This window comes from Diplotaxodon limnothrissa, linkage group LG5 (genome assembly GCF_057381915.1).
Source record: "Diplotaxodon limnothrissa isolate DT_005_m linkage group LG5, D_limnothrissa_male_GT1.1, whole genome shotgun sequence".
Lineage (NCBI taxonomy): Eukaryota > Metazoa > Chordata > Actinopteri > Cichliformes > Cichlidae > Diplotaxodon > Diplotaxodon limnothrissa.
This window is the reverse complement of record NC_140600.1, coordinates 18089139-18116340: the sequence shown is the minus strand read 5'-3', so window position 1 is coordinate 18116340 and position 27202 is coordinate 18089139. Positions and strand designations below refer to the sequence as shown.

General features: G+C 40.7%; 2 protein-coding genes across 5 annotated transcripts; one reads left to right on the top strand and one right to left on the bottom strand.

Annotated features, from left to right (window-relative positions):
- The first annotated feature begins 3502 nt into the window (after window positions 1-3502).
- LOC146632047 (engulfment and cell motility protein 2) lies at window positions 3503-18493 on the top strand. 4 transcript variants are annotated; one of them, XM_085354006.1, is made up of 22 exons: window positions 3503-3580; window positions 4228-4268; window positions 5025-5097; window positions 5177-5227; window positions 5732-5738; window positions 5820-5991; window positions 6495-6594; window positions 7003-7154; window positions 8709-8787; window positions 10852-10887; window positions 11226-11276; window positions 11993-12115; window positions 12499-12618; window positions 12735-12839; window positions 12931-13039; window positions 13224-13360; window positions 15418-15581; window positions 16779-16891; window positions 16979-17086; window positions 17239-17321; window positions 17431-17508; window positions 18293-18493. In XM_085354006.1, the coding sequence occupies exons 1-22, from the start codon at window positions 3503-3505 to the stop codon at window positions 18491-18493; spliced, it is 2181 nt and encodes a 726-aa protein (XP_085210132.1). The 4 variants fall into 4 exon arrangements, with proteins under 4 accessions (XP_085210132.1, XP_085210131.1, XP_085210134.1 ...); XM_085354005.1 differs by lacking the exon at window positions 5732-5738 and having other exon boundaries at window positions 5822-5991; XM_085354008.1 differs by lacking the exons at window positions 5732-5738; window positions 10852-10887 and having other exon boundaries at window positions 5822-5991; window positions 7003-7148.
- A 6231-nt stretch (window positions 18494-24724) lies between these two features.
- Window positions 24725-27094, bottom strand: LOC146632046 (leucine-rich repeat neuronal protein 2-like). The gene has a single exon (XM_085354004.1). It carries the CDS (start codon window positions 27092-27094, stop codon window positions 24725-24727), a length of 2370 nt encoding a protein of 789 aa, XP_085210130.1.
- Between the last annotated feature and the right edge of the window lie 108 nt (window positions 27095-27202).

The following is a 27202-nucleotide window of genomic DNA, read 5'->3' as shown; positions in this document are numbered from 1 at the left end:
TCTATCATTGAGAAAATCAGTAATCTGAGTAAAAACAAGTTTTTCTAAGACTTTACTTAAAAATGGTAAGTTGGATACAGGTCTGTAGTTATTAAAATCATTACAATCCAAATTGCTCTTCTTCAGAAGGGGCCTCACCACCGCCGTTTTAAAGGCAGCAGGGAAGACACCCAACTGAAGAGAGCAATTCATCATGTATAAAAGCTCAGCCTCAAAAAATCCATAAAGTGTTTTAAAGAGTGAAGAGGGGATTGGATCTAAAAGACATGTGGTGGGTCTCACTGTGGAGAAAACCTTCTGAAAGTTCTCAGCATTAACCAGGACAAAGCTGTCCAGTGTCTCCTCAGGTACAATCGAGCCCTCAGATGTGTTTACAATCATATCGCAATTAGATAAAATATCAGATCTGATGGCGCTGATCTTTCCCCTGAAGTGGTCTGCAAACTGCTCACAGAGCGAGTCTGTGGGGGTTCTTTTGGAGCTTTTAAAATCAGGGTTAAATAAATGATCTATGGTGGAAAAGAGGACCTTGGGATTGTTTTTGTTAATACTGATTATTTTGGCGAAGTATGAATTTCTTGACTTCCTTAATGTATTATTGTACATTTTAAGTTGCTCGGAAAATATTTGATGGTTGATATTATTTTTATTTTTCCTCCATCTCCTTTCTGCTGCCCTGCAATTTCTTTTGAGTTTTTTGACTTCTTCGTTTCTCCAGGGTGATGCATGTTTTACGTTAATCTTTTTGGTGGTGAGTGGAGCAACGGAGTCAAGGCTTTTCTTCAGTTTGCTGTTAAAATAACTAAAAATCAAATCGCAGGGTGCAGGTAAAATCACAGGGGGGCATTTGACTAAAACCCTGGTAAAATTTGCAGCCACTTCAGAGGTTAGATAGCGCCTCCTCACAGTTCGCACTGAGGTCTTCCGCTGAATAAAACCGGTGATGTTAAAAAACACACAGTAGTGGTCAGAGACAGCCAAGTCAACAACAGAGGACACGCTGGTGGACAGCCCATGGGTGATGACCAGGTCCAGAGTGTGTCCTCAATATGCGGGCCAAAAGTTTGAGACCCCTGGTTTATAGTAACAGATACTTTTTGTTTGTGCAGATATTTAGCCACATGTCATTGCTGAATAGGGCTGGAGGCTGGACTGGGACAAAAAATCATCCCTGGCCGATGGCATAAGTTTGATTATGGATATTGAAGCAGTCGTATTGCAGCATGTGACAATAATTAAAAGCTACGCTTTAGCTATTAGTAGTGGCTCATGGTCATTTTACCCGAATCCTTGAGTCTCTCCCTTTCTAAATATGTCCCTCTATGTATTTTCTTACCACGTTAATTGAATTTTCCTTGTCTCTTCCTCACTTCTCCACAGCTGGTGCTAGCAGCAGTTAATTTGCTGTATCTATTATTAGTTTCTTTTTATTGTCTTCTCTCAGCTCCACCATCGCCACTTCTTCCACACAAAACTTTTTCTACAAGCTGCGTGAGCACACAGCGACAGTAGGGGAAGAGCTGGTCGTGTTAAGAGATTTGACTGGGAGATCCAGTGTCAGTAATAAAAATGAACAAATGGATTGTTGTCGGCGCATCCCAAAAGTGCGTCGGCCCACCAGGAAAATGCCCGGTATGCCAGATTACTGGTCCAACTCTAGTGCTGTACATCAGTACAAGAACATGTGGAAAATGTTTTTACTATATTTTCTTTGTAAGAGAACAGGCCTTTTAGCAGATATTAGAGATCAGAGATTATATAATGGACAGTCTGCAAAACCAGTATTCTGTCATGTATTATTAATTTTTCCTCTTTCTTCATCATAATCAATATTTATTTTAGGCATAATTCACTCAGTGGTATTTTCAGACTCCACTGATAACTTGTTTACTTGATGTAAATGTTAATGCTGTGCATCAGTCTGTTAAGCTGTGTTCTGACACTATCACAGTTGAGTGATCCCCTGGTCCAAAGATGAAAGGATTTGTGCATGCTAATTATTTAAAGTACAAGAGCTTAAATCTTTATCCCAACTTTGATCAGGAGAAACTGGCATCTGCGGTGCAATGATATACTGACAGCTCAGGCTGCATTCTCTAAAGAATGAATTTAAACTCAAGAACAAACTGCTTTATTTCGTGACTGATCAAAGGAGCACGGTGTCAGACATCACATCCACTGATCATATAAAATGGCAGGCAAATGTATTTATAGAACAAACATTCAAACTCTTCAGAAAGACTGTGCTGGAAATATCACTATGCTGGTAAATCTCTAGGGAATACAGTTGTTGGTTCAGTTCGTTTCACAAAGGTTTGTCTCCCGTGTAACAGTAGGGCAGTGCTTTACTTCGCAAATGAGTAGCTGAGCTTTACAAAGCGCTTTGTATCCTGAAAGCACCCTGAATGCAAAGAGCCATTTGGGAAACAGCAGTGTTTCTTTTCTTTACAGCTGTCTCCCAATCAGACGGCTTTTCCTGCTCGCCTCGTGTCTGAGCAGAGGGGGATATCGGTGTGTTGCCAAAGACCGGTCCCTGCTGTGCTCTTCCTGCTTTTGTATCGTCAAGCTTTTTCTGTTGCAGATCGTGAAAAATATGTTTAATAAGCGTCGGTGTTCTGCTGAAATTAGGTGTTAAAGGTGAGGCCTGACTAAACAAGAGTGCAAATAAAAGTCAGAACAGTTATAAAAACTGAATTAGGCTACACGAGAGTGAGCGTTATAAAGGAATTTGAGTTCAAACGGAGCAGATGGCCAGAAGGTAACAGCCCATATTGTTCCAATTAATAACCATTTTCCACACAGTTTTTGGATTCGTACAAGCTCTATTTATCTTTACTTCTTCATTGCCAAAATACAAAATGTGAAAAGGAAATAAAAGAGACGTTTTCAGTAATAACTAAACTGTAATAATTTACCGGTGTAATAATGTTTTTGCATAGAGGGTGCAGAGCGAGCTGGAAATGAAGGTAATTAGGTTATGCTTTGCAAATAATATGCAGATATGTCAAGGGCAACATAATTCAGCAGACCAGACTCAGCTGGCAGAAAGCTTGACCCAGCCGAGATATTTATGTGACTGTGTGTGTGTGTTTGTGTGGGTGGTTTTGTGAAACAGTCATGCTTATTGATCTGTTCTCTGACAGATTCAGTTCACTGAAGAGAAAATGCAGCAACTGAGCGAATTGAGCTTTTGGGTCTGCATGACCAGGCTGTGTTTTTCTATGTTCACAGGGGAGCTGACACAGAGGTTTATGCAGCAGAGCTGTGACAGCGACTGACGCTTTCAACAGTTATCAGTTAGGTGATGTACAACCCTAGATTCATACTAATATTCTCATTGTCTGACTCTTGAGCCACATAGCTCAGTAAGGCAGTTCTTTGTATTTTTAATCATCATTTATTTGAAGAGTAACATTTAAATGTAGTGGTTCAGAAAGTCTCTGAATGAGTGGTGTTATTTATTTTCCTTTTTTTTCTACAGGGTGCTAACAAAAACACGGCCATGCCTCCCCCATCTGACATCGTGAAGGTGGCTATTGAATGGCCTGGTGCCAATGCTCAGCTAATAGAGATGGACCAGGTATGCATGAGTACGACAAATGACATAAATCCTCACAATGCCTCTAAGAACTTATCTTCCTCTAGCTATTACAGTGAATCATTCAATTCAGTTCAGTTTTATTTATGTAGTGCCACAACAACGGGTCGCCTCAAGGCTCTTTATGTTATAATGTAAAAACCCTACAGGAACAGAGAGAGAATCCCAACAATCAGATGACTCCCTATGAGAAAGCACTTGGCAATAGTGGGAAGGAAAAACTCATTTTTAACAGGAAGAAACTTCCAGCAGAACTGGGCTCGTGGAGGGGTGGCCATGTGTCATGAGTGGTTGGGAGGTGAGGGGAGGAAGACGGGCCAAAAGACACACTGGAAGAGAGCCAGAGATTTATAATAACTAATGATTAAATGCAGAGAGGTGTATAAACATGCGTGGGCTGTAAAGAGTTGAGTGAAGAATAAACGAAGCGCATAACAGGAAGGGGAATAACAAAGGGGAGGAAATTATGTGCGGCTTTAATGTGAAAATTTCATGTATGCAAAATACGAAAGTACCCCAACTGGCAGATTTGATAGATAGTGCCATGTGAGGAGTGATGATTCATGATTCCTTTAAGTCCTTTAATGTTGAATTTTTCAAGTCTGTAAGTTTCTTTCCCCTCTTTGCAGAAAAGACCTTTGTCCTCAATAATTCGGGAAGTATGTGATGGGTAAGTATTACTCCTGTATGTTTTAATTGTTTCCAAAGGTATGTTCTGCAGCATTACTTAAAATATTTGAGATTTATTTAGTTTCTAAAGTGGTAGCTATAATGAACTAGACTTTGGTGATTAGTAGAATGTAATTATAATACTGAAAGCTTTATTACAGATAGCTCAATCAAATGGAAGATCTAAGGAGCACATTAGTTAACTAACTAAACTGTAAGAAGCAGTGAAAGCCCAGAAAAAAGATGAGACATGTCATTCTCTTAGATCTGCGTCATGAAAGTCTATGTGGAAAAGCTAAACATGAGAAAATGCTTATGATGACCACACTTAGTGCTGTAACACCACACATAACCCGACTCACCTCTTTCTAACCCCCATTGTTGTGTTTGGACTTTTTTGCACCTAAGTGATGGCTATTACAGATTCTATCCCACCCATCCAGCTCTTAGCCTGGCTCCATCTACCCACTGCCTCCTTTTACCATCTGAAACAGAAAATTCTTTGCACTTTACTGTAAACACCCACTGAGTGATTCTCCTCCACAGCCTCTCGTGTTTGCTGCTCGTGTAAATACAACTGCTGAAGGCAACAATCTGACTTCGAGCAACCTTTTGTTCATGCATACCAGAGTATGCTGCATTGCATTACATTTCTACAGTGTGTTCTACTAATTTTCTTCTTTATTTTCCTAGTATTCAAAACTGATATTGGATATTAATTCTTTAGCAAACATTTTCTCTCTGCTTTTGTCTCCAGCTGGTCTTTGTCTGGCTCAGAGCAGTTTGCCCTGCGTTATGCTGATGGTCCTCAGCTTTATATCACTGAGCAGGTGAGCTTCATTGTTTTCTTCCTAACCTTGAGATGAGGACTTTATGAATTGATACTGAACTCTGTTGTAATCCTTTCAGAGTCGTGGCGACATCAAGAATGGGACCATTCTTCGATTAGCAATTTCTCCTGTAAGTGAAAAATGTGGCATTGAAAGTGCCATAGCTATACATTTGCTGGAGAAGCGCTCTCTTGTGTGACAAAATAAATACAAAAATATATTAAATGCTTATGTTTTGCATGTCTTATAAGGTGCACTCACTGTTAACAATAATAGCCATTACTACAAACATTAAATCAGCCAATCACGTGGCAGCAACTCTGTGTATTCACACATGTAGACATGGTGAAGATGACCTGCTGAAGTTCAAATGAAGCATCAGCATGGGGAAGAAAAATGATTTAAGTGACTTTGGATGAGGCGTGGTTGTTGGTGCTCGACAGGCCTGTTTTGAGTATTTCAGAAACCGCTGATCTTTAGTTATATAATAAAAGCAAGGTGTACCTAAAAAAAAAAGGTTAGTGTATATATCTTGCAGTTTATAAGACACTGGTCTCATAAAAGATCACATTAACATTTGCTATTGTAGCTAATAGAAAATTATTAAAATGTATTATTCCACATGGGCTATAAGTTTCTCCATATATGTTTACAGTAAATTCAGTGACCTGGACAAGGTGATGAAGGTATCATGACACTGATTGATCGTGTTTGTCTCTGACAGGCTCGTGCTGCTCGCCAGCTCCTGGAGAGGATCCAGTCCCATGGCATCGATGCTCGCCTCGAGGCTCTGAAGGAGCTCGCCAAGCTCTCTGCAGATCCAACCTTTGCTGCAGAGTTCATCAACATGGAAGGCATTGGGACGCTGGCTCGTCTTGTGGAGAGCGGCACTCAGTGAGTTTCTTTACCCCTCAGCCATTCAAACTGATACCATTGGTGACCTTGTTCTTAAGGTCAGAGGTCAGGTTTTCTGAAAAGCTTATACTACTTGATACTTGTGAAGGAGGTGATGTAAGATTTTGAAATTGATACCATAGGTGCATCTGACTGTGTGTTGTATCATCTTTGTTGAATTTGCAAAGCTTGGCATTGCTTAATGGCAGTGCTGTAAACTGCTAAGGCTATTAGCAATTTTTAAAGAACATCAGTTTCCTTTACTTTTGCTGCTTCCCTCTAAATCCACTACTTGCACTTTTAAGCTCAGTTCACATTCATTTAGTGATTTTATTTATATACTACAGTTGGATTACTTGTGGAGGTCAAATAAAGCCACTTAGTCAAAAAGATAAGTTTTGGCTTTTTAAAGTCTGCCCTCGTATCAGGATTTCTGTAAAGTTAATCTAAATGTTAACGTGTGATCTGAAAGGCCTGCCCTGACTGTACTTCATTCCCTTCAGCTTTGGTGAAATGTTGGCCTTCACTCTCACTGCCTTCCTCGAACTAATGGATCATGGCATTGTGTCCTGGGACCTTATCTCATTGTCCTTCATCAAGCAGGTACTTCTTCCAACAAAAGAACAATTCATAGGACATATTTTTCATTTCAGTGAAACACCACTGTACAACTTTCCACTTTAAGAAAACAAAACTAAACTTCAAGTTCTTCTTTCTTTGACCTCTTTTTCTACACAAATGCCGGAAATGTGTGGGTACTGTTGCTGAGCAACTACTCACATAATTTGGAGCTCATTCTGTGTTTATGTAAATAGTTTTCTCTGGAAAACTTCATCCAAGCCTTGGCAGCCACTTGGGAGAATTTTGCAGAACTCTTGATTTTGTTGTCTTTGTACTGGATAAAAATATTCTACTAAATTTTTATCCAAATGCACCAAATAAACCAAGAAATGAAACAAAGAAACAAAATTTGTTTCTCTGTGTTAACGGGTTTTCTCTGTGCTCACTTAGATTGCGGGCTACGTCAACCAGCCGATGGTGGACGTGTCCATCCTGCAGCGCTCCTTGGCCATCCTCGAGAGCATGGTTCTGAACAGCCATAGCCTCTACCATCGGGTGGCACAGGAGATCACCGTGGGACAGCTCATCGGGCACTTGCAAGTGTGAGCACACACACACGCACAGGGGCTTCCTGCGCTCTGAAATGGGGGAAAGTGGAGGGTATAGGAGTGTGGGGTGACTGGATAGAAAAAGTTGCTGTGAGTTTTGTTTCTGTTTATGTGGATGGGTATGGGTGCACAGGCGATTCCAATCAAACAGCATTGCTGTTATAAGATTTTTGTTGTTGCTGAGAACTCCCATGAAAAGATCAAAACCAACAAGTTAGGAGGACACAAAACCCCCCAAAAGGGGGTCGAACACAGGACATGGAGAAAGCATACAACCTGAATACACAGGGTGGGCAGGGTGACTAATTGGGGGAGGGGGTCAGGGAACACAGAGGAAGGAAAACAGCTGAAGAATCACGCAGTAAGTAATGCTGAAAACACCATGAACCAACCAAACTAACCAAAACTCAAAGAACTCCTAACCAAGAACCTGACGCATAGTGGTGATGGAAACTACTTTTACTGCATGTATCAGGCTGCCAGTTTCGTTATAATCAGATGAAGGAATGCCTGGTGTGAATGTTAGTGGTGACATTAAGTAGTTAATTTGCTCTGTTTGCTCAAGTGTACAAGTGTCAAACATAAGGCCCGGGGCCCAGAATTGTCCCGATGCAGACCTTTCACTTAAGAAGAAGGCAAAGAGAGCATAGATTTTCATATGTTTTACAGCTTTTCCTACTGATAAAAACCTGCTCCATGGCCATTATTACTGTTCTCACAATTTAACCCCAAACACTTGGGCTTAATTCTGTTTCTTACATATATCTCAGGGATTAAATGTGTAGATAAACGTATTTTCACTGACAGGATGGGGAATTTCACTGTTCTGGCCCATTTAGGATCAAAGTGGGCTGTATGTGGCCCACTATGTAAAATGAGTTTGACATGCCTGCTCTGGTGAGTTTTCACAGCAGCACGACTACATATGAGTCACTCGCAAAATCAAATCAAATCTCTGTGCTAGTTATAATGATGATACATTTTGTGTTATGAACAACAGTGGAGCCCTATGAAATAATGAAAATGAATCTTCTTCTTTTGGATACTGCCTTTAGGGGGCGCATCATCTGCCTCCATGTCACCCCTGTCTCATCCTCCTCTCTCACACCAACCCTCTGCATGTCCTCCTTCACTTCTTTCATGAATCTTCTCTGTGCTCTTTCTCTTTTCCTCCTGCCTGGCAGCTCCATAGTCATCATACTTTGTCCAGTATATCCATTATCCCTCCTATGTACATATCCACATCATATATGCCTCACTAATAATATTAGGTATAAGATAAAAAAACATTTTCTGTTACGATAAACTCAAAGTTGGTTTTGGTCTTTTTATTGGAGTAAAGCCAAAGTTTAGAAAAATGTCACATAGCAAAACTAAAGACTGGTGCAAAGAAGACGCTTCTAAAAATCCTGCACCCATCCCAGGTGTTTGTTTTAATGGTAATTAGACTATTTTTTTATGCAGTTAGCCTGTAGTTTTGTTCCTGTGTGGAGATTTGCAGAGCATGCTACTTCTAACTGGTTGTTGCGCTGCTGGATATTCCTTCAGGTCAAACCAGGAGATCCAGACGTACGCCATCGCTCTCATCAATGCTCTCTTCCTGAAGGCACCAGAGGACAGACGGCAGGTCGGTGCACTGCACTAACAGCACAGAGACAAGGACCGACCTAACAGACCTAACTGATATACTAATATTAAATCTTCATATTTCATCCTAAAGAAACATATGTCTACATAATAGACATTGATTCATAACATTTGTGGTGTCAGAGACCTCATGACAGTGGCTCACCGTGGTTTCTAATGTGCGCACCAGTAGGCCAATTAAAGCTAATTTCACGAACAGACGTCTGTCTGCCAGCTGTCACGCTGTGGATTCAGCCATCGCTGCAATGACAGTCTCACTCCAGATACTTTCCTTTGAAGTTTGTACATTTGTTTTGCTGTAGTTTTTCCAGAGCAGCTCAGTGAGGTTAACTGGCCACCCATCTGCAAGCGACTGATGGTTGTTTGCGTCTTTTAGAAAAAGAAGGCAGAAAACAGAAAACAATGAGTTTTAAGAAAGCAGCTTCTTTCCATTTAAGGACTGTTCCCAATGTTATTCATGTGTAATATATCACATCACATTACATTGCATTTCTATTTCTATTTTCAGTTTTTAAGTTGATTCAAGGAGATTCGAACAAAAACAAATTGAATCTCGAGTATTTTTGTTGTTCAGATAAATGTACAAATACCGAAGATGGAAGTGTTTCTGTCCCACCTGTCACCGCCATCCGTCCTCTCTCTCCTAACTCCAGCATGCTTCAGAGTTTAACCTTGTTTAATACACCTTACATGCAGTTGTGTGCTTTTCTAAATTATTGTTCTCCATGTAAACTTTGATTTGCAGTTTATGCCAGAAATTGTATTGTAACATAGAAAACACAACATTTCTTGAAATAATGTCCTATAATAAATGTAGTAGTACTTACAGTATGTAGACGTTTTCTACTCGGTTTGAGCAAAACACTTTCTAACTACAGGCAGTCTCACAAACGCATTCATGATCTTAACCTAACAGTCACACACTCAATTGGGCAATTTGGGGTACTTTGAGATGCATACTAGAGGAGCTGGGGATCACACCTCAGGCCTTCCAATTAGTTAAACAACTTGCTTTACTTCCTGAGTTACAACTCTCAATTAAAATGTTTTAACTAAGCCAAAGAATTTAGATAAAACTAAAAAAAATATTACTTGTTGCTGTCCTCTGTTAGTACAAACCCTCCATTTACACAAATCGACTATATCTGTTTACATTTTTTAAAGGATTTTTCAACAGCAAAACATGACACCTTACATTTTTTAATATTACATTTTTAGTTATTTTTAGATTTAGTGATTTTAATTGTTACTAAGGCTGTGCAGCTGCAGATTTGCAACACCTGGTTTATACTTAAAGTTTCCCAAATGCAAAGGTGCTAAAATCCTCAGTCCTCATTCAGCTTTAAAGTTCTAAAAAATTCAAGTGTACACTCAATTATATTTAATCTCAAGATAAAGTATTTTCCTTAATTTACTGTGAAGTGCACCAGTTTTGTTTTTGCCGTAACAGGAAACGGTATGCAAAGGGCTTTTAATGTTCATTTATCTCCAGTTGCTGTTGTTGACCACTGGAGGGCGAAGTGATTATACTTAGAGAAACAGCAGAAATGCATCCTGTGTTTAGCTCGCGCTGTGGCATTACAGTAATTACCGTCTAAATGCCAGTTTTCACCTCATTTAGCAAATACGCATAAAGTAGCACCTCAGCTTTTAGATATATAGATCTCTCCGCATCAGTTTTCGATGTTTTTCTTTTTTCTTATAAAAGAAGAGAGGCAGGGAGGAATCAGAAGAGACTAACATGTTTACAGTACACACATGAGAGCAGCCAGTAAGCCTCAGTGATTTGCATGTTTAACGGTAGTTCTAAGCATCATCCTGCTACTCTGTGGGTTGATAAATCCTGCCGTGGGTGATGGTTTATAAACGTACTTTACGTCTGGTGCATTAGGTGATGTGTGACTGCTGATTTTTATTTGATGCTGTTTCATGTTCTTATTTCGTTGCATGCTGTGACGGTGATGTATCTCATGGTCCATGTGCGTGCACGTTTTATTTCCATTACTGTTACACCCACACTACTCCTCCCACTCTGAACCTGTAGGAGGAGTATACTAACCCGCTGGAGCAGCACCTCACCGTGAGTACACATCCCTCTTTAGCTCATATCATCTTTTCCACCTCTCTTTCACTGTCTGATCCTTTCTGTGTCATGGAAAGCCGCTGCATAAACCCTCAAATTAAGCCAGAACCATAGCTTGCTGCACCAGCAGACAGACTTGTCACCGACTGTGAGATATTTTACAGAAGGTGCGAAGGCAAATGGTTTAAAGCATAGATCAAAATCTAGCTTTAGATTATTTCTCATTTATCCATAGGTCGATGTCAGTAAAATTATCATTGGGTGCGATTCTAGTTTGTAGTAAATCATCTTTCCTAAATTGATTTTTGTGGAGTAATGTCTGTCTTTACCCTCAGGAAATGGCAAGCTCTTTGGCTCAGAAACACCTGCGCTCCATCATCCTCAATGTGAGTATCAAGTCTGAAACTCAGACACTAAAACGTAGCAGAGCTTTCATTTGATGGCTGTTAAGCTTTCCAAGTACTTTAAACAATTCCCATTGAAAGTGTCAGGAACTATTTCCAATAAAACTCCCGAAAACCTTGGTGATACACAATACTTGCTTTCATCCTCCTTTGAGACTTTACAGTGTTGGCGTTTGGTGATTGTTTCGACCCTTGAACAAAGAGCTGGTCACAATTTGGAAACTGGAAAGCTTTACTCACTTGCAGGGCTGTGACACAGAACCAGCAAATGTGATATGGGGCCAAGTCTATGAAGTGGAACAAAATCTCCTCTGAAAATGATTCCTTTTGGCATTTGTCTGAAAGCGCCTGGTTGAACTGGCTGCAAATGGCTGCAAGTTAGGAAGTGCTGCACTCAAGCCTCCTGGAATAAGGAAATGTCCTAGAGCAGCTCCACCATTGTGCTCTTTCATGCACTGTTAGTGTGACCTGGTTATCCACTAGATAAATGTCTGTGCTATTTTATTTTTTATTGTTATTTCAGACAAATTGTAATCATGGTGCTTATCTTGCTTCTAATTAGAAAAATAATACAATTCATTTTTGTTATATTCCATCAGTAGCTTTGGTTTGTTCTGCTTCATATGATATGCTGCTTGTTTACAAATTTGCAGCCATCATAAAGGCTCAGCTAAAATCCCTCTGCTCCTCCTTTCCAGCACGTCATCAGAGGAAATCGACCAATCAAAGCAGAAATGGCACATCAGTTATATGTGCTGCAGGTGTTGACTTTTAACCTTTTGGAAGAACGGATGATGACAAAAATGGATCCCAATGACCAGGTAAAAAAGTGGAATAATGAATTTTGTGCTCATTTCCATGTTGCTATGCAGTGGTTTGTGTGATTTGAATGTAAAGTAATCTGATCGTCTGGAGCATGTTTAAAGAAGCAACATGTTCAGCTGAATGGAAACAGCAGGATCCTGAACAAGTGTAATTAGAGACACCCTTCTACCAGTGACGTGTGCACTGTCAGAGCTGCTTTAAGTGTAACAAGTGGACCAGAAAATTAAAGTTTTCCTGTATTTTTTTCCACTGCTTGTTTACAGCCATTCACTCTCTGCCGATTGACTTAGCCTTTTTGCCTTTTTCATTTCATTCCTTTGCAGCTGTGTGTTCCTGTTTATGCTAATATGCTCCAAACATGTTATTTTTTCTCTCACAGGCTCAGAGAGACATCATTTTTGAGCTACGCAGAATTGCCTTCGATGGAGAAAACGACCCCACTGGCACAGAGAAAAGAAAGGCCATGTACACCAAGGATTACAAGATGCTGGGCTTCACTGTGAGTCTCCGCTAGAGATTTCAGTTTCTTCTGGAATGATCTGGAGGTTGAAATCGACCCAGTTTGGTGCAATTCTTTCTGTCTCTTCACTCACATTATCTCTATTTAAAATGCAGAACCACGTGAACCCAGCTATGGACTTTACCCAGACGCCACCAGGGATGCTGGCTCTGGACAACATGCTGTATCTAGCCAAAGTTCACCAGGACACGTACATCAGGGTCAGTGCTGGTCTCATGCATGACTTTGCCGAGTTTACAGAGCCACCAAAGTCTTCCACAACACGTTAACACGTTTCCCTACTCATGACAGATTGTTCTGGAGAACAGCAGCCGAGAAGATAAACACGAGTGTCCTTTTGGTCGCTGTGCCATCGAACTTACTCGAATGCTGTGTGAGATACTCCAAGTTGGAGAACTGCGTAAGCAGCTTTGCATATGTTGCTGTTGTATTTCAGTGTCACTCTATCCCTTAATGTTTTTTTTTACATTTTTGTTAAATTTGATATTGAACTTGCTCCTCGATTGCAAAATGGTGTGATATGGAAGAAGTGTGTCTCCCTCATGCTTCATGTTTTTCATTTAGAAATCTTTTCTTCTGTGTAGCTAATGAGGGCTGCAACGATTATCATCCCATGTTCTTCACCCATGACCGGGCATGGGAGGAGTTTTTCTGTGTCTGCATCCAGCTGCTTAATAAAACTTGGAAGGAGATGAGAGCCACAGCTGAGGACTTCAACAAGGTCAGATATTAACATACACAACACATTTACATGTCAACATTTCCACCCTAGACAACCTTTTATATCATTTGAAATAGTATAAACCATACTGCCACATGTTAGACCATGTGATTGATTGATTGGTTTATAGATGGATGGTGCAATGGTGCAAGCCTTTTTGTAGAGCCACTTATATGACAGCCATTACAAACCCCAAATACTACCTTTTCAAACTCTGTGAACTATTAGTATAGTTAATTGTGTGTAATTAAACTAAACACAGATAATATAGTCAGATTGTTTGAAGTTCCTGGGAATAATTGAAATGGAATTCTCTGGGTTTAGTTTAAAATACATGTTTAATTATATTTACGTAAATTTAACTTTATTTATCTGTGTTGTGGAGTAGAGAGAGTGTGTGACTCCTGAGGCTCTGCCTCCCCTTCTATTTGTATTTCCTATTCTACTGCTAGAAACTCAAAGAAACACAAGTAAATCTGAGCTCTGAGACTAGAGTGCTTTCTTTTGGCTAATATGTTATTGTAAAGTCTTTAAGATATCACCGTGCCGATCATTTGATCTGATCATGTGAAAATGAAGGCAAACTAATATGGGAGAAATCTGATCTATTTCCAGTCCCTTTAGACTGATTATTTTCATGGTAAAACTTTCTTTGAAGTAGAGTAACTCCACACTCTCTCATCCTCACCTGTAATCATGCACCTTGGACTCTGCACTGTTACCCGACACTGCTCTACACGACACAGCTTCAAGTTACAATACTGGATTAATTCAGTCATACGTATTCAAATACATTAAGTTGGTAGATAAGAATATTAATGTGTTTTTTGTATCGCTCTCTACAATAATAAAAACGTAGTAGCTTGACCACAGTCTTGTTATATAATATAATTAATATTGTGTTGGTTGTCAACCCTACTGAGTGAGTTTGTGTTTTGAACAATGTCACTTCAAAGTGCTGGTGCACTGCATTCAAGCTAGAAATACTCAGCAATGGAGGGAAATAAAGAAGAAGCAGTCTGTTTGTGTTTTGTCTTTATTTGATAGTAGCAGTAGAGGTAGATGGGAAAGTGTCGGAGCAGGTCATTTTCGTACACGCCACCAGTCGATCACAGGACTCGGCTGCTGATGCTGCTCTCATCCATGTGGTTGGTGTGGATGCTAACTACTTGGTTTGCCTCAAAAACAGAAATTGTTCAGGAATGTGTGCTTTGATTTTTGTAATCAGATTCACCCAAACAGTGAATATTCATGACTTTGGTGATCCCCACGACTTTCTCTTTTTTCAGAAGAACACATGAATTCCTCTCTGTTGGCGAATCATTTTGGCAGTTCCTTAACTCAGTTTTTTCTCTCTCCATCATTAGGTCAAGAATTTTACTTTGTACAATATGTCGGCAAAAAATGTTTGTAAAACATAGACCTGTCTATGAGCCATGGCTGTACTTTCCTTCATTAGCTAATTTTCAAGTGGTAATCTGAAATAATTAAGTGCTAATTATGGAAAAGTCACCACGCTGACATAACCTAACTAAAATGATGATTTAACGAGACGGTACGATTGTAAACACGAGCACTCAAATGTCATACCAAGTGCAGTGATGTTGAGTACAGTAGGTGCTCATCATTACCAAATACACCATCCATCCAGAGCGGACTGTGTTTGACAGGTATCACTGTGAGGAACATCAGGCGTAACACTGACACACAAAACTGTAGCTGCTGTGTTCTGTAATGTGTGACCGAGCAGCTCACTGGAGCAAACAGTTGAAAGGTTTTCGGTTTATTAAATAATGCATGACAGTTACTACCTCGAAAGACATTTAATGAAATGAACAGGGATACACAAAGCTGTTTTGTGTATAGAGTGCTTTAAATATTAATACCTTTTAAACATATTTGAGTCAGCAGTTTTAGCTTCTTCCCTGGGGAATGAGGGTTCATTAAAAGCCAGTGTTACTACTCTACTGTGTACTGTACCCATGTTAGCATTCGGGAGAGTATGTCATCTTTTCTTACTCGTCTTTTGTGTGTATGTTTGGTTAAACCCTCACCAGGTGATGCAAGTGGTCCGTGAGCAGATCACCAGAGCTCTGGCCATGAAACCGTCGTCCATAGACCAGCTGAAGACTAAGCTGCGAGGCCTCAACTATTCAGAGATTCTGCGTCTGCGGCAGTCAGAACGAATGAGCCAGGATGATTTCCAGTCTCCACCCATCATGTCAGTTTGTGTCCACACTACTTTTCTTTCTCATTACCTGCCTTGAGAATGTGGCTGTAATTTTTTTTCCCCCTTTGCTTCGCAAGTCTGTCAGACTGTTGTGGTGTCTGATCCTAGAAACACCTGCTGCACTTGGCGTTACTGCAAAGTCAGGGCGAAGGCAGTTTTGAGTTCTTTGGGTTGTGTGTACATGTTTGGACATTTTAGGACACATGTCAACATGATAGCATTAAAGATATGACCATGAAGCTTTACATTGTTGCTGCTGATGACAAAATGAAGGTCAAGAATAGGCGGGTGCTGGAGGTAAACCTCACTCGCATAGTGTTTCCCAGAAGAGGCATCTCTTTCGTCTTTATCTGGTGGACAAGCCAACTCTGTTTATAAAGCACTTTAAAAACAGCAACCACTGTCTGAAGTGCTAAACATAAGAATAAAAATACATTATAATAAAATATTTAATAAATGGAGAAAAAAATTGGCTCGAAGCCGAGCAGAGGAGGTGCGTCTTAGGAGCAAATTTGAAAATGGCCAGTGAAGAGGCCGGTCCGATGTGTAGTGGCAACGAACTCCACAATTTGAAAGCTGCACCTGCAAAAGGCTTGTTCCCTCTACACCTCCACGCACAGAGTGGAAGCTGATTGGCTGAAAGACCCGGCAAGAAGAGGATTGGACTGCAGTAATGGTGTCTGTATTGAGATTGATAGCGTGGGAAAATGGTAGTGATATGAAGAACAGACTAGCAGCTGAACACCCAGGAAAGCAGGCAGATGAGTGATTACAGATCTTCCTTATTGAACTTCAATAAGGAGGCACAGGCTTCATTTTAAAATGAACTCAGAGCAGTGAAGATAAAAGAGGAGTAATGTGCTGACTCTTCCGTGTTCCAGTTAAAATTCAGCAGTTGCACCAGCTTGAAACGAGACAGGGAGCACTCACCAATGTACAAAGACAGAGCTGTGATAAAGGCATGGATCACTGTTTTAGAGTGACCCATGACCCATATAGCTGCACTGCTCTGACTGTCCAATCTTAAGTCATTCTCTGTCCTAAAACCCATGTTTGTCACAGTAGGTGCCACTGGGCCCACGAAAACATGGACTTTCCCACGATGCTTGTGTACTCGGCTGTGGTCGCTAGAATTTGAGGAGTTTTAAATCATATCCGAACTGTGTTCTTTGCGTTTTTGTGCTGCAGTGAGTTGCGGGAGAGAATTCAGCCCGAGATCTTAGAGCTCATCAAGCAACAGCGACTCAACCGGCTGTGCGAGGGAAGCTGCTTCCGTAAACTGGGCAACCGTCGAAGGCAAGGTACAGTACAGCATCAGAGCAATCGCTTTGCTCTTATGAATGAGCGCTGATTGTAAACTATGCACCTTGTCCCCTTCTTTTATCTAGAAAAGTTTTGGTTCTGCAGACTCTCTCTGAATCACAAAGTGCTGCACTACGGGGACTTGGATGAGTCACCTCAGGGTGAAGTGCCTTTTGAGCTACTCAGTGACAAGAGTAAGACACTATAGTGGTTCCATCTGCCTGATAATAAGTCTGTCATAACACAGACAATGACACTGTCACCAGCGGAGCACGCCGCGTCCGTCACAAGGCTGACCTTAATAGGTGAATATGATTATGTGTTTGTTTCTTCTGTTTTTCCCCAGTCCCCGTCTCTGATATTAAGTCTGTGGTGACAGGGAAGGACTGCCCTCATATGAAGGAGAAAAGTGCTCTAAAACAGAACAAGGTAGTGTCATTTTCTTTCTTTTTAATTGCCATTCTAGTCTCATAGCTGCCCTTTAATTCTGTGCTGCCGCTCGGTGTAGAAACTCTGTTTGACCTGCTGATTCCCTCAGGAGGTGCTGGAGTTGGCCTTCTCTGTCCTCTATGATCCCGATGAAACACTTAATTTTGTTGCACCCAACAAATACGAGGTAAGCTCATATGTGCACGATAACACGACAGCTGTTCTTCCTTTTGTTTGGCACATGTGAAAACTTAAATCCGCACTGATTAGTATTTCTATTATTAAAACCTGGTTGTTTGTGTGGCGGGCTTGGAAAGAATTAGCTTTAATTCCCCCTGAATTGCACATCCTTGTGGAACACTTTAGCATCATTAACTTCTTTACTTTGTTTTACAGTCAGCAAATCTACTGATTTGCCTTAGTCTCACAGCTCTCATCATCCTCATTTCCAGCGACAGCAGGCAGCTGAATAAGCTCTGACAGATTTGCTGTATGTTACCTTCCCAGCACTAAACGGCAGACAGATAAAGTTAGCAACCAGCTGGTGAACACAGCAGCTAAAGAGCCAGATATTTCCCTTGGCAATTGGTGTAAAGCAGAATGTGAGTTAATATTGCACTTACTTTTGCCAGGTGGATGGAAACACTTCCAAATGAAGTCCAAGTTGTTCGGTGTTTGCCACTTATGTAAACTGTCAGCTGTTTGCTAATACATTGTCTATATTGACTTTAAAATGTGATAAAATGGGTGTTAATGCAGGTTTTTTTTATTATTGTAAAACAAAAAAAATATTTCAAAAGTAGCGTAAGAGGCTGGTCCGGGTGTTCGTTGTATAACTTTCAGCTAAAAGTCTAAAAGCTGCTGTCAGAAATCAGCTAATATAAAAAACCAAAAAACTCTCCTTGGATGTTTTCCCTCATATAGACTTGGCTGTGTTTCACCTTCATGTTTCTGTGTGTCCATATGTGCAGTATTGTATCTGGACTGATGGGCTGTGTGCGCTGCTGGGCAGAGAGATGGGCAGTGACCTGACACGCAGTGACCTAGATACTCTCATCAGCATGGAGATGAAGCTCCGCCTCCTCGACCTTGAGAACATCACGATCCCGGAAGCGCCGCCTCCTGTGCCAAAGGAGCCTAGCTCATATAACTTCACCTACAACTACAGCTGAGATGTGTGTGTGCGTGCGTGTGTGCGTGTTTGCAATGCATGCATGTGTTTGTCAAGGACGAATATGCTCAATTTTTTGATGAATTTAGCGAATATGTGGAAAAGGCTGATTTTTTTTTTTTTTTTTTTTTAAACATTTCAGAACCTTGGAGGCTTTTACTTGTTTGTGACGCTGGATAGGAAAGATATGTTTTATTGCCTGATAGAGAGGTCAGAAGTCAGGGTTTGGTAGAGAAATGTTCTCCCGGAAGAGCTGAAAGAGATGAAATGAGAGAATCTCATCTGTCGGAGCGTTTCAAGCAGACTGCAGATTTTCTCTTCTTGTTGTTTGCCATATAAAGGTGGACATGAACACAGATGAAAAGATCAAAATCTACAAATGAATGTTTACATTTTAGTCCAACTTGAAGCATGAGACACTTGCCGTTTCCACGGCAACTAAGAACGAAGTAGCCAGTTTTAAATACTGTGTTCACTCCGATACTGCCTGCTACTCCATGTGTACAGATGTACAGTACAGTGTAATCACTTCCACACCGTGCTCCTCATCGTGGTCTTATTAATATTAATATATCTCATATGCAATGGATTAATTTAAAAAGGATTAGACATGTGAGAAAGCTTGAGATGTAAGATGTATAGAGCAGAAGCAGGTAATGTGTAACGATGTTCCCTTATTCACTTTGTTTTGTTTGTCATACATGGGACAAAACGTTTATCAGTAGGAATTATAGCTTTCCAGAGTCCAAATGATAATATAGAAAAGAGATGGTGAGGTGTAACTAAATTTAAAAAATGTTATTATAAAAGACCAGAAAACTGACGTGTGGTTACATTTGGGAAGTTGGAATATTTGCATTTAAGCATTTTCTTTTTCTTAAGGGTGTTGGGTGATTAATTATTCAACCAGCCATTTCAGGTCCACACATGATGACACAGTCGTATATCTGTTGTGGCTTCAGTTAACTGAGTAGCATTGATGCTGCTTCTTTCTTCACACCACTACACTCTTTTCATAGGCCTGTTACGCAGTGTGAACGTACTCTACCATATAAAGGATTAATGAAATTGTTTAAGTGTTTCTTGCCAAATGTAGGTGTCTGTAAGTGTGTGTCTGTGTGTGCAGATTTTTTAAGTCTGTGTGTGTTTTTGTATGTTGAGAGACTGAGGGCAAAATCTCTATATTTAAGGTCACGCTGCTTGTTAAAGTCGGGGTCAAAGCCCTGACATCAAACACAATTAAAAGACATAAATCATGTGAACTTTTTTTCAATCATAGTCACTGCATTGCCTTATCATACGCTCATATGTTGATAATGAAACACTACAACACACTAAGATATGCTTATATATCTGCTCATATGAAGAGTTCATAAGTGTTGTATAAGCAAATAATTATTTATAGACACAATATAACACACTTCTAATACTATTTCATGTCCACATATGTTAATAGTTACAATACTGTGCAAAAGTCTTGAGCCATCCCTCACTTCTTTATATGGACCCAGACTTGCTAGTCATTTTTAAAGTGGTCTTGAGCAATAGTTCTCCATCCTTTCTATCTTTGTCTTTTTGTTAATTTTCAGTCCAGTTCTTGCATGTGAGCATTTTCAAATTAATGTTTTCTTGTTGTTTGTGAAGCCACTTAACACCAACTTTTGAATAATTTACTCATAAACATTAACTAAGTCCTAACTCAAGGGATAAACCAGTATTGTGTCTACATATAACAGACAGCTTAACAAAAAAAATCAAAAACATGTTTATCCTCAAAAAGCTATTCGCCCCCAAAATTGGCATATTTCAGCATGGTACAGTGTGCGTTCTTAAAAGGACACTGGATAACAGCAGGGGCAGGCCTAAAAAAACCCCAAAACTGTCTACAGCAGATCAACAATGTGTGAAACTCATGCCCGTAAGAAATAAAGATTAAAAAAATTAGTCCTGCAAAGACCGCACACATCTATTGATCCATCTACTGTTCACTGAAGCCTCAATAGCAACTTAACGGCAGCTGAGAAAAGGTTGAGGCATGCCAAATTATCAAAGAACTGGACTGAAAATCAGTGGTGGTTCAAATATTTGTCACTATATATGGTTGAGGTCAGAACAAAGACACAACAGTGAGTATGGGTGAAGTGTTGGGGATCTTATCCAAAAATTCTGAAGCATGAGTGGAGAAAAGTACCGTCAGATTTTGATCCACCATGCAGTACCATCTGGAAAGTACCTGATTTGACTCATTTTTCATTATTACATTGATCCCAAACACACTGCCAATGCAGTAAAAGCTTTGATGGAAAAAACTTTAATGGAAAAAACCCTGTGAAACACTATCAGTCATGGATTGGCCTACCCAGAGTCTGGACCTCAGCATTATTAAAGCCCTGTGGGATCATTGTGAAAGATAATGAAACAAAAACCAGCCAACATCCAACCAGAACTTTGAATTACCTTCATGAAGCCTGGAGAACTATTACTGAAGCGTACTTAAAGAAATTACCAGTAAGAATTTCTAAGAGATTTCATACAGTGTAAAAGAATAAAGGTGATCATACCAAATATTGACTTTAAAGCTTGTTAGAATTGTACAAACCCTGTTTTTGCCTTACATGATGAATTTCCATGTATGTTTGCACAGGTTTTAAATCACTTCTTTCCCATATTGCAATATAAAAAAACAAGTGCTCTAAGACTTTCAAACAGTATTGTACAAAGTGGATTATAAATCCTCCAATTACTGTTTACATTTAGTGTGTATTATGTTGAAACTATCGGATTATCTAGGCTAACACTTATGTTATACTGTGTTGCTAAAATGTTTTCAGTTTCCTAGTTGGTGACAAAGACTTTAGTCAACACTTGCATACTGACTTAAATCAGCTACAGCTCCATTATAATTTATTATAAATAGCTTATTGATTTACTGTTAATGCAGTAAATACATACAGTTATTAAGAACTTTATTTGGAAAGTTCATCCTACAGAGTGTTAAAAAAGTGTGAACATATAAGTCATGAATTAATCAGCATTTGGAGCTTTGATTTCCAACTTTTTATCAAGCAGTGCAAAGGCAAGCAGGAAAAACAAGAGGACATAAAACACAATCAAGTGCACAGAAGGAGACTAAAACAGAGCGGCATCTAGTACTGCTCATATATCATAGTGAAGTGTGCGGCATTGTGTGTGCTTTGTACACAGTGGTAATAATTACAGTATTGTTGCTTGATGTCATTTTCTAATTTCCACATAGTTTCTGGTTCAAAACTTTGTCTTCTGAACCAGAACTAATTACTTGTGTCATTTGTTAATGCAGAGTAGAATTATATTTTTGTAACTGATCGTACGATTTTGTCAGTCTTGAAGAGAATGGGAACTAACAGTGGCATTTTCACTTCACGTCAGTGGGTGGGGTACATTCAGCATGCTCACGTCACACTGAAAACACATCACATAATTTAGGACACCAACTCCAGCAACTTCTTATGATGTCAGCTTGTGAAGAGGTTTACATTTGAGATTTTTTCTTGTTGTTTTTTGTTTGTTGTTTTTTGACCGATGCTGAAGGATTAACGGGTTGATTTCGCTGGTTAGTGTTACGGTGAGCCAAAGAGTTCAATTCGAGGCAACTAATGAAAACGCAAGAACGCAGGCAAACTACTAAAAGATTTTTCAGCATTTATCAATGTGAGAAAACAACCACCTGCTGAAATGCCGTCAGAATAAATGCAGAAACCTGGATATAAACAGAATATGAAACTGTGACACAACTTAAATGACACTAACATCATCTTTCACCTTCAAAAGCAACAAGCTACGGTATGCTCATCAATATTTAATGATCCCTAAAAAGATTTTCATTGTATTTGCAGCGGCCTCTGTGTATCCTAATGCATGAGTAATTGCTATCATTTTTATTATTTTTGCTAAATCTGTCAGATTTGAATATTTGATGAATATTTTCTAAAGTTGCTCCAAAGTAAGTTGCAGTATTTTGAGCTCTCTGGGCTTCCGTACACTTTTTTTTATTTCAGAAAGTAAATGGACCATTAAGCTGTGTTCAGAAATCAGCTCAAACAGGTTGGCAACGACAACATATTACAGGAAGTAAAGGAGCATTGCGTTGGATGTACAGTTTGACTTTGAGGTTTTTGCATCTGGCTCTCTTTTACATGACTTGCTAAACTATTTATTTACACTTGGTAGTGACAGTAAAGAATGACAAAGTAACATAAATTTAAAACATGGTATACATATGAGTCATTGTATGTATATACAGTATTGTGTTGCCTTATTGAAGAAATGTATTATGTTTTGTGTGAATAAATGCAAACTAACTACTGATGAAAGTGGTTTTTTTTTTATTTTAGGTGGGAAACTGGGGTTTGTGTTTATAAAATATGACTAAATTAAAATATTGGGCAGTTTATTAGAGCATATAATAAAAAGTAGTCTAAGATTCACATATTAATATCTCTCAAAATGCAAGACTGGCTGTAACATTCATGGTAAATGATATTGGTTGATTTATTGGGGTTTTTTTTTTTAGCTTTAAAGATTTTCTTGTTTGAACTCTTTGTTCACTGCAACATCCAGTCAAAGTAAGCTAAGAAACAACAAGCAGTTATGACCAGTAGATACTCCAAGCTATATAAACCTAAAGGTGCTCCGCCAAGTCAGAGAAGCAATGTTATTACTACCATAAAACAGGACATGTCGCTGCAAATTGTTTGACACAGCATCCTCGGGGGGAGGCAAGTTAAAGGTGTCATTGTCATTAGAAGTTGTAAAAGTTGCCCCAGGTGGACTGCTCAGTCTCTCTCTTCCACCTCGCCTTGCATCAACTCATTGGCGATGTTTGTCTCTTGGTGAGGTTATGCGATTACGAGCAGTAAAATTGTATTGATGGAGTTATTGGATGCTTTGGCTTCAAAGATATTCCTGCAGGGACTCCGCTGTAAAAAAAATTTGTGACCACATACTCTGCTGATTTTGATTGGATCTTGCAATGAACATAGACAGACTTCTCATACTTTATCACACTGAAGTAACTATAAATTTGCAAGATAAATACTTGATCTGATTCACACTGCTGACAACTGAGCCCAGGCTCTTACACTGGAGTCACTGGAGCAGGCGGTACTTAAAATACTCAAAGAGAACCTGAGTCTAGGGACAGACATGTAAATGTAGGATTGCGACTTTTACAATGAGACAGCCTTTTTGGGACTGACACTGCAAACCCTAGCTCAGTTCCACTTGTTATCCAGCAGGGGACACACTGCATCTTGTGTTAATTTGGTAGGTTCCAGCTATCCTGAGCTATTATACCTATTTCTACCGTGGAGAAATGATAATTGCATGCAGATGAGGAAGGGGCTGTAGCTGTAGATGAATCAGTAAGAAGATATTGATGCAGGAACTTTTCTGTATTTCCTCGAACCCTAATCAAATAGTGTATTTTCAGTATTTTTGAAATTGTTTTGAGGTCTGGAAAATGAAAAGAAAGAGTAAAAACGAGTAAATGGAAAAGAGATTTTATTGTGTGTAGCTCAAAATAGAATTTAACACAATCACTTTCAGATCACTTTTATTTTGAAGCAGAATGTAGGATGTTAGGCGAGGAATCCAGATGAGTATGCTGTACATGTAGCGTACTGCAAGATGGACAACCCAGTCCAAGATTTGGAAAGCTAAGCAGAAGGGTTGTTACATCAATCACTTTGACTTACAGAGTCCAAAAAAACCAGGGATTTTGTTCAGTGTCAGTCTTAAGGCAGACTTTCATCTGCTTTGAGAAACTCATAGTTCAGTCTGTGGAACACATAGACGGCAAACATGACAAAACCCTGGAGGTCTGAGCTGCTCCCGTCGGTAAATATAAGTCTCTGGCTTGAATCAGTCTCTGTTTATTTTCGGTCCAGTGGTCATCGGCAGCTCTGGCTCATTTGTTTCTCCTGTGCTCACTCACTGTACAGCAGGAGTTTGATTGTCCAGTTTTATTTCCCTGGTTAGGGGTTAGACATTTACAACACATCTTAACACAGAAACAATGTCAATATATACTTTATACGGTATATAAAATAAATACAAATCTCTCTCTCGCTTTACGGCTTTCATCTATGATTCCCCTCTTCTTAATAACAAAGTGTGTGTCTGACATTTTGTGTGTGTGTGTGTGTGTGTGTGTGTGTGTCAGTGTTACTGCATTTAAGTGTGTACAATTATCTCAGCAGTTCTGATGTAGTAGCAGTTTGTCGCTCTGCTTTGGCTGAGGGTCGTCACTTCCTTTTGCCTTTTGATTGAAGATCAGAGCTTTGTAACCCCTTATGTCATGATGGGAGGTATTATGGTTCTTTCCTGTTCCCTCACCAGGCTCACTGTCCCAGCCCTGGCCTGCGAGCAGCAGTATGATCGCGAGGAGCAGTAGTGTGACTGCTGTGGAGGTCAGCTGTGGGTTCAGCTGCAGGCTGGGCTGGGGTTCAGGGGCATCCTTTGTCCTGAATGAAACGCACTGAGGCTTTCTGCTCTCTCTTAATCTCCTGCTGGCATGCTTTGTGCCCTCACTGATTCCTAAATGCATACAGACTCTGTAATATGTCCCAGCCTGCAGGTGAGTCAGGTTGAAGCTCTGTGTACCAGCAAGGATGCGTGTGGTGTATGTGGGCGAGTGGGCCTTGGAGAACATGGCTTGCCAGGACAGGCGGGTTGAGGGGAGGTTGTGTCCACTCTGCCAAGACAGGATAGCATAATGTTCTCTGATCTCTCTCACCTCGAACCTGGCATCTGCTCTCAGTAATTGAAACTTCTTCAGGTTAGCAGCTGCCCCCCGGTTTCTTCTCTTTTCTCTGTTATGGACACCTACATTAACGCTGCGTGTATCTGCTCCTAATGCATTCTCAGCCACACATGTATACAATCCCGCCTCTCTGGTGCTGATCTTGCTGATCTCCAGAGTTCCTTCAGGCAGTACCCGGTAGTGTTTGAGGAGCTGACAGGGAATATTGTCTTCATTCTGCTGGCGAGGGGTATTGGCTTCAGATGTGAGGTTGAATTCTTCAGAAGTCCTCCGGCTCTTGCAGGGGAGAGGAGCTGAAGAAGCTTTGGATGCATGCATCGGTTCCGGATGAAGTTTCAGACCAGAGGGGGTCACCCAGTATAATTCAGGCTGTGGATCTGCAAGAGCTCGACAGTGCAAAACCAGTTTGCCGCCTTCACGGACCCCTACGAAGGAAGGCAGAGAGCTGGCAGGAATCATGGGAAGACACAAGGCTGACATCTCTCCTGAGGACACATCTCTCACCCTGCGAGCTCTGAGTTCTGGAGGTTCTGAGCATAAGGTCGCCTGGGGTTGAATGAAACGCACTACTCGGGGAGTTTTCGCATCTGCTTCGGCGTCTTTCTGGGGATGAGAAACCTCCTTGGCTGCCCAGTGAAACAGGCAGTCACATCGCAGAGGGTTGGAGTGTAAGCTGACCTCTTGAAGATTTGGCAGGGAGAGCATGATGTGCTGGTGCAGAGCACTCAGTGAGTTGGAGTTGAGCATTAGACTCTCAAGCCTGCTCAGCTTGAGGAAAGCCTGTGGATGAATGTAGGACAGACGTGGGTTGTTTGTGATCTCAAGCTTGGTGAGCTCTGGAAGGTTCTGCAGGGCGGCCCTATCAATGGAAACCAGCTCCTCCATGTTGTTTAAACCGAGCTCCTTCAGGTGAACCATGTCTTGGAAGTCTCCTGTCCCAATCAGTTTGATGCGGTTCTTGTTGAGGTCAAGAAACTTCAATCCTCGTACTCTCCTGAGGGCCTGAGTTGGAACTTTACTCAGAAGATTATCATAGAAGGAGAGGCTCTCTAGGCTGTCCAGGCCTTCTAGTGCTTTTTCAGCCAAACCTTTTAGACCCATACCGCCAAGGACAAGACTCCGGAGGGATTTCAGGGCAATAAAGCCACGCTCAGGAAGCGACTCGACGGGATTACCCCCAAGCATGAGAACCTCCAAGCGAGGCAAAGCCTTGAACCATTGAGGGTTAACAGTGGTGAGTCTGTTGTTGTTGATATGAAGACGGAATAGCGAGTCCAGACCAATGAAGGCCCCAGGTGCTATTGAATGTAAGTAGTTGTGACTGAGAAAAAGCTCCTGCAAAGCTGGCAGTGATGCAAAAGAAGCCTCAGGAAGGTGAGTGAGATGGTTTTCCTCCAGGTGTAGAGACAGAAGGGAGGGAAGGGAGAAACGGTCGGTTATAGTCCTGACATGACTGAAGCGGTTCTGAGAGAGGTCGAGGTCGGTGAGGTTGGGGAGTCCATGGAGCACTGCAGTGTCCAGAACTGACAGGAGATTGCTCTGCAGGTGCAAGGTGTGCGTGTCCAGGGGTATTGGTGATGGGAGCTTAGTCAGCAGCAGATCATTGCAGTCCACAGTGGGGGCTTCGTGGTAAACGGAATCGAGGGAGAACCATGGCTTGATCTGACACACACACCTCGCGGGACACGAGACATGCCATGGTAGTGCGGGAGGTTGGGAGCCCATAACAATGGGCACACACATACCACCGAACACACACAAGAGACAATGTGACTGTAGAAGCACTAAAGCCGGCCTCATAATCCTTACAGGTGATTTAGACGAGCTGGAGAGGAGTTTGTTATGGAGATGTGCGTTCAATCATTTGGACAGCAATTTTTGAAAATCTGTAGTGTGAACAGGCACGCA

Excerpts from the sequence above, each read along its gene's own strand:
- LOC146632047 (XM_085354006.1), top strand. The coding sequence starts at position 3,503 with ATGCCTCCCCCATCTGACATCGTGAAGGTGGCTATTGAATGGCCTGGT. Across the intron at positions 5,992-6,494 it reads CTTGTGGAGAGCGGCACTCA|CTTTGGTGAAATGTTGGCCT; the intron begins GTGAGTTTCTTT and ends CATTCCCTTCAG. Across the intron at positions 17,322-17,430 it reads GTGCTCTAAAACAGAACAAG|GAGGTGCTGGAGTTGGCCTT; the intron begins GTAGTGTCATTT and ends TGATTCCCTCAG.
- LOC146632046 (XM_085354004.1), bottom strand. The coding sequence starts at position 27,094 with ATGAGGCCGGCTTTAGTGCTTCTACAGTCACATTGTCTCTTGTGTGTG.